The 12,232-nt window shown below is 37.9% G+C and overlaps 2 protein-coding genes across 3 annotated transcripts in view; one reads left to right on the top strand and one right to left on the bottom strand.

The window, feature by feature from the left end:
* The first annotated feature begins 438 nt into the window (after positions 1–438).
* On the top strand, positions 439–9,855 carry LOC147170231 (sodium channel and clathrin linker 1-like). Its single transcript, XM_086083550.1, has 18 exons — positions 439–614; positions 1,236–1,295; positions 1,417–1,546; positions 2,004–2,099; positions 2,716–2,781; positions 3,412–3,482; positions 3,562–3,652; positions 4,038–4,099; positions 4,209–4,395; positions 4,586–4,684; positions 6,296–6,367; positions 6,474–6,548; positions 6,638–6,777; positions 6,879–7,071; positions 7,341–7,537; positions 7,762–7,840; positions 9,391–9,486; positions 9,672–9,855. Exons 2-18 carry the CDS (start codon positions 1,255–1,257, stop codon positions 9,717–9,719), a joined length of 1,743 nt encoding a protein of 580 aa, XP_085939676.1. The 5' UTR covers positions 439–614; positions 1,236–1,254; the 3' UTR covers positions 9,720–9,855.
* The window catches only part of LOC147170230 (integrin alpha-M), a 30,112-nt gene continuing 25,476 nt past the window's right edge, over positions 7,597–12,232 (bottom strand). For both annotated transcript variants that reach the window (XM_086083548.1, XM_086083549.1), the window contains one exon: positions 7,597–12,193. In XM_086083548.1, coding sequence (XP_085939674.1) covers positions 12,008–12,193 — 186 coding nt within the window. In that variant the 3' untranslated portion in view covers positions 7,597–12,007. The remainder of the gene's footprint in view (positions 12,194–12,232) is intronic.

The raw sequence follows: 12,232 nt of genomic DNA, 5'->3' as shown, positions 1-12,232 counted from the left end.
CTAAGGGACAACGGTTGCGATTTTACCGACTACAATACTTGTACATTGTCATTGTTTATATAACAATTATAAAAAGACTACAACAGCACATTTGAGTAAGCCCAAAGTGATCGGTAGCAACGGCGACTGTCAGGCAGTCTACATCAAGTGTGCAATCAAAAGTATTACTTTTCGCCGCTAGGTGGTAGCATTTGTCTAGGAATGGACCCTTTTTAGATATATTTTCTATATACTGCTTTTCTTTTCCTTGATTCTGTTTATAAGACTGAAAGAAGTAAACGAGTGACCACATTATTGGACCGTGTCTCCAACGTCCCATGACTGCACAGCTAGGCTACACGACATTATTTGACACAGGCAGTGCGTCCCCTTTAGACGCTATTGCGACGTGACTTTATATCGCGGCTTTATTTGCCTTAACGTTGACCTAATGAGCAGTGCTAAGTAATTACGTAATTTAAAAAAAGTTTTTATGTAGCGAAAGAGAAAGCTTGATTATAGGTGCAACTCGGTGATTGGTGGCAGCAGCTCATCACAATGTTTGGGGACTCAAAAGCACTTATGGATTTTGAAACCCGACTGGAAATCGTCATATCTTTACAGACGTATTCAAGGTAGCCTACATTTGTCCATGCGTTTATATTCGGTCGTGTGTACATTGATGACCACAAAATAGCAGTAGCCGTATTTAATGATTGTTGTGATAAGTATGATACATCTCATATTTACCATTTTGAAAATAAAAATGAATTCATCATTTTGAGAAGGAAACCCGCAGACTGGAGGTTAAACTGAATATAAAAATTTTGAAAAAAAACAGGCCATGTCGTCTATTATAGTGAGTTTGTAGGCATTACAGATACTGAGACACGTAAAAAAAAAAACATCAAAAAATATTCGTGCAAATCTGAATTGAATACTTGTTCCGTTTTAGTATTGCTCTATTTGCCAACAAATTTGCATGTCAGGTACATGGAGGCAGAGCCCTCCCCTGCGTGCGAAGAAAAACAATTTCATACAATTCTTTGCCAATTTTGTTCTCTGATCTGAACTTTTTATTGATTTTCTTTGTGTCACTCAGAAAGGTTAATTGGTTGGAACCTTATTTCTTGTTAATCTGTCTTAATGTTTAATAATGTGAATATAACTGACTGCTGTGGAACAAAAGGTGATACTGTAGCACATCAAAGCACTGTTGCCCATTACTAACCACACTTAAAATAATCAATTTCTAGCGAAAGGCGTGGTTAACTGATGTCAAAGTCAAGATGGAGAGAAATCCAGGAGAATGAAAGGTAGAAAACCTATATGGGTCTCTCTAAAACATGCCAAAAGGTTTTATTCTACGTGTGAGAAATACATAGTGTTGTTGCTTTCATAAAAAATAAATAATAATAATTCAATGCACTTTGATAGGCTCCACGTGAAAGAGCCTGTGGGCAATGAGCCTCAGTCTTTCCTGAAGACCTCCGAAGTGGGGTGCAGCACAATGGAAGTGGAAAAACTCATTAAAGATTATGAATCGCTAGTACTGCTATTTAAACAGGTCTGTACATGCGTCCATAAAACATACATGAAAGAAAATTTTGATGAAAATAAAACATTAGTTTTGTTTTTTGTGCACAGTAAAATGATGTTATACATTCATTGACCAGTGGCCACAATATAGTCACTACTTCATGTTGATTTACAACTATTAAGATTAAACGCAAAAGCTGTAAACTATGTAAGCCTACACTCCATTTGATGATATGCTAATTTTGGTGTCTTGATGACCATTTACTCAATAATTTGTATAAAAAATCTGTCCAAATCATGCTTTTTGTAAGATTTAATTGACTATCAGGGACATCAACCATATTAGTTATAGTCCTATTAGTTTCAGTGCACAGTCTTGACCAACACTGTCAAAGAGCTATAGTATTAGCACTACAGCGTTCTTCTTGTCTTTTACTATAAGTACACTAGTATAGCTGCGTTATGTGTTCTGTATTATTATATAGGAGCACTCGCATGCCATGGAAATGTGGCAGAAGGCAGCACAAGAAGTGGAACAATTCCAGGAGCTCTACCACAAGTCTTTCACTGATGAACAGCAGGCAGGTGCCATGACACAAAAGTTCAAGATTCATTCATTGTGTTTAACATGCACCACGAAGCACATCTGCCATATATAAGCCATAAGATCTTGATGACTTACAAGTTGAATGGTACCTTTGTCATGGCCTGGGGAGAGGGGGAGGGGATGGGGGTCTGTATCACTTTGAATGGCACTAAGCAACTTTGAGGAGGGTGGCAGGAGCCATGTCTGAGGAGACAAAAAAAAACAGAAGACAAAAAGGGAAGCTACCCAGATAAAAAGACAGTCAAGCAAATTCTCCAGACCTAAACCCTACTGACTGAGTATCTGTGGGACATCCTTAAATGGAAGATCACAAGCTCTTTTATCATCCACCAATTCTATGATGTCGTCATGGTGAAGTGAAAGAAGATCCCCGTGGCTATCTGTGAATTTCTGGCGGGGGACACACACAAAATTGACTCATTGGCAAAAATGTACACTGCAGTAAAGTGTAATTTCTTCAGTATTGTCCTATGAAAAGATAAAGTCAATTTTCATAAATAAACCTTAATCGAAGCTGCTAGTAGAAATGTAATTTAGAACTATATTTAAAAATGAGGTCTGAAAAGCAACAATTTCCACTTTTGTCACAGAATCAACTTGTTCAGTTTATACAACAGACATGCGAACTTAAAGGGAACGATCAAGAAGTACAGATGGTAAGGGATTGAAAAAAAAAGTCTTAGTGCATTGTTGACTTTGTAGACATTGAGTGACAAACAGTTGCTTAATTGAATTCCTTCTACATCAGGGGTCTCAAACTGGTGGCCCGGGGGCTATTTGCGGACGAAATTTTGCGGCCCCTTGTTAACATCAAAGTTTAATATTCTTGCGACCTGTTTTTTGCCGTGTCGTTTCCTTGGGTGTTGTGTGTGTGTTTTTTTTTTAATTATTATTTTTGCTATAGCTCAGGGTCATGACAGTTTTCATTTCAGCTTAACTGCAACTTAATTCTGAAGTGAGACCCAGCACTGTGAAAGTTGCAGTGCTCAAGAAATCTCACGTCATGACTCACCTAGAAATTCTGAGGAGGTTCCAAAGTATCAGGGAAACGAGAGCCATGACTAAGATTGGGTTAGTTCTGCTTTAAAAATAATAATAATAATAATTTTAAATACTTGAACCCCTTTTTTGTGAAATATTTGATGCGGCTCAGACTCAGCAAAACTGTATTTGCAGCGGCCCACACATAAGTTGAGTTTGAGATCCCTGGTCGAGACGAATAATTTGGCAACTGGTTGGAATCATGGCATGTATAGTATTTGTCAGTTGTGCATGTCTTGTTGCAGACCAGCATACATGTCCAAATGACAGACAACGAGCAGAATGACGAGTTAGAAGAGCTACACAGCCAACTTAAGTAAATGTAGAACATTGCACAAAGTTATGTGTACTGACAAAAGCAAGGTTGTGCTAATGTTCTGTGTGTCTTGTTGCAGAAAGACTAATTGTGATCTGAGAACTGCCACACATAAGATGGATGCAATGAACGAACAACTGGAATTTCTTGAGCGTCAGATAAAAAGAAAGGTGAATAAAGATATTGGTCTTATTTTTATTTTTTTCTCAAAAAGAGCTCAGTATTGTTTATTCGGTAATGTCATCATCATTGCTCTTTTTTTTTGTTTTTGTTTTTTTGTTTTGTTTTTGTATGTGCGTGCGAGTGTGTGTGTATTCGTTAGCTCACCAAAAACCTATTAGAAAAAATCTTTGGTCTTTGGTGATATTGGTCTTATTTGACAGTGACTTTACTTTGTTTAGCTCACTTTGGGAAGATCACAAGCTCAATTTTACACATTTTCAGATTCATGCATTTTTATTCTTTGGGTAAAATGTCGCAATTGCATATAATTTTTATTTATTTCCCGTAACTTGTCAACTCGTTTCAATTTCCGATATTTATTTGAACGTTAAGGAGGCGGATGTAGCAGAGGCTCAGTGCCATGAGGAATCAATTCTCAGACAGCAAGAAGAAAAGTGAGCATGTGACAAACTGCTGCCACTTTCTCTTTGTGGATTGACCAATTGGAAAGTAGATGAATTCATTAGAGAGTTTAACATGAGTTCCCTGTTTATATCTGCCTAGTCTAAAATATTTTTCAGAGAACGCTTTGGAGGAACAAACAGTTTTGGACACAACGATTAGCACCATCCAGGCCCATTATGCTCCCCTTGAGCAGGACGCATTGGAGGTTCTGAACAAAGTCCACGGGTGTGTGCAGATGCGTAATGCTTTGGTAGTCCACAAGCATCAGAAGCATGATGGGGTTAAGGTAGGTCTGCCTCTGTCACTCTCTTACTCCAACATCCTTCTTGTAGTCTTCTTCCATAAACAAAACTTCCCATTTTAATAATAATTCAAGTTTTCTCTTCATTTAGGCAATGTTGTGTGTGCGTGTGTGTGTGTGTGTGTGTGTGTGTGTGTGTGTGTGTGTGTGTGTGTGTGTGTGTGTTTCCTGTCAGGCCCTGGCAAGAGAGTGGCAGAAGACAGTGGATCTGGAGAACAAAGATAAGGCCATCCAACAGTTTATCCTGGAAGCTGCTGTCCGCACTAGAAGCGAAGTATGCATGGACACATTTGTTTACTATTCCGTAAAATAAAAAAAGATTACTACTACTACTACTACTACTACTACTACTACTACTACTACTACTAATAATAATAATAATAATAATAATAATAATATTAATAATAATAATAATAATAATAATAATATTAATAATAATAATAATAATAATAATAATGCATCAGATTTATATAGCACTTTTCTGGACACTTAAAACCAATAGCTTGACAATATAAACAAACATAAAGACAAGTCCATAATGAAAATCAGATATTGCTTTATAGTTAAATAAAAATAGATGATGAAACTGGACTGGTTTCTTCAACATAATATTTTGTTTGTGCAACCTTTTCAGGCAATCTTATTATTTCTGTAACTGTCAGCTTTCAATGAGTGCATGTTTTCCCTCTTTCCAATTGTTGGAGATTTGGATCAAGACCTTAGACCAACGTGTGCTTTCCAACCAGGGGGTACATGAAAACATTTAGTCATTTTAAAAAGCTCAAGTTTCATTGGGGTATAGGCCAATAATCCCTAATACTGGGTATCATTTTTTCCCCAAAGCAGGGCAGGGCAAAGATTAACACTCTTTGAAGGTAAGGAGGTGCCACCTTCTTCAAAAAGGGAAAAGGACCTTTTTGCTCTGTTAATGTGCATTGTCTTAAAAAAAAAAATTGGTACCAACGAGACAAATGAATGAGGTCACCAGTGATAAACTGCTGTGATGGACTAAGAAAAATTAGGACAGATGAAGAATGTTAAGATTTATTTATTTAATCTTTACATGGTACACATTTCTTCTCTACCAAATATTCCATATTTTGTTTAAAAAGCTGTTTGGAAAATTAATGAATGAGTAAAACAGATTGTGTTCGATGAGGAAAATATGCTGTATTTATTTACCCAGATATTTCAAAAAGTAGTATTAGTATTTTTTTATTTCTAGTACTGTACTTATTTATATTGGCTGGCAACCAGTTCGGGTGTACCCCGCCTATTGCCCCCGTGACCATTGTGAAGAATAAGAGGTTAAGAAAATGGATGGATGGCATTGGATACTTATTCGTTTTCAACGCAACATATTTATTTTTATGTTTGAGTTAAAAAGAATGCCTAAGAATTAAATGTTCAGTTTAAGGAAATACAATACAATGATATTCACTTTAAAATCAGTTGTATTATGTTCTACTTTTGGAGAATTCTCAACATGCATTAGTGAGTGGGTACTCAAGATATGACAAAAAAAAAGGTTTGGGGGGGGGGGGGGCTTTACACAAGTAAAAAAAAAAAAAAGGTTGGGAGTGGCAGTGGCCTTAGATTAAGAAAACTCTCAGATGTAGGTCTTGGATCATTAAGCTAAAAACAATCACAGATGGCTCAGAACAAAATATTGGATTATTCAGAGGTGGCTTGTAGGAGCCCTGATCGACACCAATTTGAACATCAACAGAAGGAGCTGAAATATGGTGGTTTTCAAACCTGAGACAGTTGGAGCAGTCAGTAGGAGTGAATACCTGTCTCGAGGAGAACTCACTTGATTTCCGTGATTGTCTTGTCAGGCTACATTAGTCATCTGACAGTGAACTCTGACTTGTCTATTTACCAGGTAGAAAATGTGCGAGAGCAGTGCAACGCTAAACTCCATCAAATAGTGGAGGAGCTGTCCCATTTGCAAATGGTAAAACCCTTCGAGAACCCATTCACTCTCTTCTCATCTGGTGTTCCCGACCAGACCGGTTTGTCCTTATTCTTCTGTTGTGACGTGCTGCTCCACCTGTCTCCAGGAGTGCTCAATCAAAGAGTCTCAGATTGAGAGGTGCAAGTATGAGAAAAAAGCTCTTGAGAAGAAACTGGAGAAGGTGGTTGCCTTGAAACGGAAGTTGGAGGATTCAAACAAAAAATTGCATTCTTTTTTTGCTTGGCAAGTTTTTACATGTGTTTGTTTTAGGTGGAAAAGTACCGGGCAGAGCAAGACCTTGAAAGGATGAATGCCCTTCAGCAAAGGTGCCTCAATGCAGAGAGGATAAGGGACGACATGAGCGTCACTCTGCAAAGTACTCAAAGCAAAGTTCAAAAGTTTGAAATGGAGTGAGTGGCACTGTTTTTAGTTTTAGTTTTTTAAATTCAATTCTTAGAGCTTGCCAGGCCACAGTTACTAGACAGCGCTTGTCCTTTTCTTCCATCTACAGCAGCAATGAAGAGTTGTCGCACAGCCAGGAGGAACTCTATCGTCTGCAGAGCAGTTTGGCTGCGGCCCGGAAGGACTGGGACCTTATCAGTGCCGAGCGACTCCTGCTACAACAGGAGAACATGCAGCTCCGCAGGGAGATGGATGATCTGCGCAGAAGAACCTTGCTAATCCAAAATAAGAACACAAATGAGGTAAATACCATTTTTTCCATCTGAAGAAAAACAAAACCATTGCCACCTCGGACAACTGTCAAAATGGTGTTCTTTTGATGATGAGCAGTGTTGTGTTTACACCTTCGTAATTATGGCCAAAATTTAAACCATTTTTCTTTGTAAGATAACGCTTTGTTTATGAATGAAATGTATTGTTCATTTACCAACAATTAGAACAATAGTTATTTTAACCTTTGAACCTCTGTTTGAAAAAAAAAAAACCTTCCCCTTCTGCTGCCCGTTTCCAGATATTGCAGATGGCGCAAGAGTGCAAGTTGAAGGAGCAGACATTAAACGCACAAATGATGTTGCTGGAGGAGAGGAGCCGGAACTTAAACGCTGAGCGGATGCACCTCCTCGCGGCGCAGCAGAAAACTATTCAACGCTCGAAGGATGATGCAAGAAACATGACAAAGGCCTTTGAAGCCAGGATTCAACGTCTCACGTAAGAAGTGAACTGGATTAATATTAATGTTCATTTAATTCATTCATTCATTGGTTAGAGACCAGAAGGTTGACAGTTTAGCCACAATGCAAATACATTTGAATATAAATCACTGAGTTTGCGATCTTTGAGATTGTGGATGTGAGTGAGCAAACAGATCCGTTACACACGACCGACAAACTGAAAATACGGCGTGAAAGTTAAAAGTTGTACTTCCTTTTTAGGACAGAGATGAATCAACAAAAACAGCAACTACATGAGCTAGAATTACAGCTCGGAAATAACCAAGACACCATGAATGAGGTTTGTACAACACATTCATCATGACAACATCATGACAACATGCAAACATGTTAAAAACTCCAAAACGAGTTGATGCTGAGGAGCTACCTACTTGCCGTATTAGAAAAGTTTCACTTTTGATGCCATTTCCACCTCTGAAAATACTCTCACCGATCTATTGAATACAGGTGAACACAATTGTTGGTACACCTTTGTAAATGAAAGAAAACCCCCACAGCGGTCACAGAACTTGAATCTGACAAATAAGTTACACAGGAAAATTAACCAATGTTGCATTTGAATTGTGGTTCAACAGAATTATTTAGAAAACTGAGCTGTACAAAAATTATGGTACCATTAACTTAAAGCGACTGAACGTAGAATATTCCATTTCGCATATATCGTTCTTCACATACACACCACGCACATTACGTCACATCCACAGACAGGGCGTGGGAAATTCTAACACGATTCCGGTCTGAAAACTATTAGCCAGAGGCTTGCAGGAGTACCCATTGTGAACAGCTAAGGTGTCAAACTACTAATTAGAAGGCATTTCAGTCATAAATGGTCAAATAAAAAGCTTACTGTACAGGTATTTTTGGGGGGAAAAAGTTCCATATTGCAGCTTTAACTCATTCATTCCCAGGCATTTTCACTGTTTTACTGGATTTTGACTGATTTTGCAAGGCCTACAGAATATTGTGTTCTAATGCTATAAAAACATGGAACCTACCAAAAGAAAGATTAGAGTCTCTTATTTCATCAGGAAAAATAAGTATATTTATATCTGTTTCAGTTTTGCATCAATTAGAATATACCTTAAGTTTCATCCTTATTTGCAAATCTATTTAGAAATGTGAGTAAAATAGCTTCTTTTTTTAACATGGCCCTGGTTTACCTCCTTGGATCTGCTGCCACTTGTTGGCCATTTTTTGTAATAACTACCATTGCCATAAATGTTTGCAGTGGACATGACATATTTGCGTGTCTAAATCAATAAAAACGCATAATTTGGATGATGTCAGCACTTCTGATTCATGATTGGATCCTAGCTAACCAATCACAATCGCAAGTTGATTTGTATGTATGTACATATAAGTTTGGTAAGTTTACAACACGTTACAGCCATAATATCCTGGCATCTACTCTACAAATAAAAACATGAGATGATCCCAAAAAATGTTTTCCATGTTGTTCTTATGAGAGTGAAAAATAAAATAAAATGAAAAATAAATTAATAAATTAAATTGCGGTTCTGAAGAGGTTTTAAGTGGCCTCTTCAGTTCAGAGACCGCATCAAAGCCTTCTGTATACTGTAGCATAAAAAACAAACATAAAAACATATGAAAACATTTTTAGGACCATGGCAATATTTAAAATAGAACGTTTTTATACGTTTTTGGGAGCAAATGAGTATTTTGTTGTAAGACATTGACCATATTTGGATGTATAAGATTTCCACTCAATAATATAATATGAAGCCAGTTTTTAATCTGAATGTAAAAACCCAGCAAAATATCATGAAAGGAAATTTAAATAAGCCGAAACTGTTTTTTTTTTGTGTGCAGTATGAGAGTCAGCTAGCACAGTATCAAGAGAAATCCGCTTGCCTCCAAAGGCGATTGACCCATGCGGAACAAAGGGCTGCCACTGCTACACAACAGGTATGACATCTAAAGTTTGACATCTAAGTACAAATGCTGCTTGCTGCAAGTTCTGTATGTTACGTCCTTTAGCTGCCCCGAGATTTTTTTCCATCATTCAACATATGAGCCGACCTCGATGATATACTGCATTTAATTGTACATATGATCTGATTGCATCCTGATTCCAATTATTTTCCTCACAGCTGTCGGTTTTGACATCCCAGCGAATGAACAACATTGAGGCTGCATAATGAAGATTTTGACTGCTCTGTGTGATTTTTTGATTTTATTTTATTTTTCATTCTTGTGTGCTTGCTATTTTGCACAGGGCTTAAAGTGAGAAAAACTCCTGTGCCTGAAATCTGTTGTCACTAATATTGACCAATCGTTAACCTTACCCCCAAAATCAATTCTATCCCTCGCCACATTGCCTGACATTGTGTGAAAGCAGTGTATCATTACTATGTTTTTCTTCATTAAAAAACAAAACAAAAAAGCATTGTGTGTGTATTTTGTTTGCAGTTTTATACACAAGGTTTTGCAAGCAAGTGCTTGCATTTGTCAGTGTTTGTTATTCTGTGCATTATTAACTTTAAATATCCGGAGCAGAACAGTGAACAAGAATAATGTTCAGACCCACTATAGCAATTTTACTTCTTCATCAGTCATCTGAGCTTTAATATGACACTCAAGTTGACGTGTACTGATGAGCACAAATGACACAAACTTGTTTTTCTTTTGATTTTGGGGGTTGAATGCAAGCACACACACACACACACACACACCCTCCCCCCAAATAATAACTAAAAGAAAACCACAAAAGTGTGTTTTCCTGTCTTTATATGAAAACAAACGCAACATAGTAATGTCGCACCACTTTCATTCAATGCTAGCATGATGCGTGATACAATGTACTAGCATAACTAAGCGCACGAACCGAAGCTTTGTGGCTGCGATTCGTTTCGCAGCGTACTACTAGCACACCCTCCACTCACTTTTTTCAAGCATATGCTACAGAAGCTAACAGCTGGCTGCCTCAAATTGTGGCACCAATGGAAGAAAGGCTTTCACCCCCTTACAGCTCAGCGCAATTTGTATTTGTTCACACTTTTTTTACCAGTAAAGATGTGTCCTCCTGTTTAATAATTCTCCCTTCCATCTTTAAAAATGAATGTAATAATAATAATATTCAATTTTGAATCGCTACTGCTGACAAAAAAAATGAACATGCACATACACTTCGTTACATACACAACACACACACGAAGTCACTTGCACAGACAGAGCGCGGGAAATTCGAACCCGAATCCAGTTTGAAAACTATTGGCCAGAGGCTTGCAGGAGTACCCATTGTGAAGTGTTAATCTACTAATTAGAAGACATTTCAGTCATAAATGGTCAAATAAAAAGATTACTGTAAAGATATTTGGGGGGGAAAAGTTTCAGTTTATCTGGATTTGTCATTGTGCTATTTCAAGATAAGACCCTACTCTGACGTGCTAGTGGTGGTTAATTTGATTTAGATTAGACTATTGATGGATTTATGCTGCATTCAATGAAGGTGGGAAGTTAGACTTTTCCAACTTCATTCCAGGAAGTGTGCCACCCGAACTCGGAAATCCGAGTAGCGTCCGGATGGGGGGGGAAAGACCACGACTTCACCGACAAAAGTAATTTTACGTAATCCAACGTGATTTCGACTGACTGCGTTAACTAGAACAACAAACAATTTTGCCATTGTTTGCTATTTGTAGGCTGCCCGGGTCCCTATCACCCGCAAATAGCAGGGGCACATTGTATAGAATATGTATTGTGGGGATATTAATTTTTAATTGGTCTTCATGAGCATACTCAATATTGGAGTAATCCAAAAGTAATCCAGTTACATTACTAACTATATTTTTAGCAGGTAACTTGTAACTGTAATGGATTACATTTTAAAAGTAACCCTGCGTATAAGTAAGACACATCCGGCATTGTGCCAAAGTACTTTAAGCCGTTTGCACTTTACTGCTGGAAAACTGCAATTTTCCCATGTGAACCAACCATAATTAAAAAAAAATTACACATTAAAAAAAAAAATTATATGAAGGACAAATCCGTTATTTTTGACATTACTCATCAATGACTTTGAGACAGCTGTCTATCCAACATTTTTCACTCAATTACTGGCAATAATCTGACTGATGTGCAGACATTCTTGGCCTAAGCCACCTTGTCCAGTTCCACTTAAGTGTAGCCAAGGCTGCTGTGAGAAGAAATCCCTTCCTGCATGTCCATGGTCTGCCATGAAACAGTCTTTCCGTTGAACATGCCAAATACAAAAGGGTCATATAAAAAAATCTGATTCTTTCTCAGATAGCCAAGCTCCTCTCACCATCTCTAAAGAGGAACACAGAACCAGCAGAGAGAACATGCAGCCTCCACTGAGACCTTAAAATAGGAAATAATAAATCACTCCAAAATAATTCTGTACGGTTTGACAGCAAATGATCTCACTGTTCTCTTGACAACATTGCATTTGTCCTGTCGTTGGCATTTATTCCAGTGTTGTCTCGTTGTCAGCCGACCGGTTGCCTTCGAGAAGTGTTTTTTCCTCGGCGGGCAGTTTGTTGTCGGACTGGCTGGCCATGCCGTTGCTGTGAGTGGCGGTTCCCACCTGAAGAGCAGCTTCTTCTTCCTGCTCTTGATAATACTGGACTGTTTTTCTCTTAAAGCATCCCAGCTTTGTACAGAAAAAAAAGCGAGAAGAGGAATTTGATTA

Source organism: Leptonotus elevatus, chromosome 8, assembly GCF_054856555.1.
Source record: "Leptonotus elevatus isolate MCC_2025b chromosome 8, RoL_Lele_1.0, whole genome shotgun sequence".
Taxonomy (NCBI): Eukaryota; Metazoa; Chordata; class Actinopteri; order Syngnathiformes; family Syngnathidae; genus Leptonotus; species Leptonotus elevatus.
This window is presented reverse-complemented; position numbering and strand designations above follow the sequence as displayed.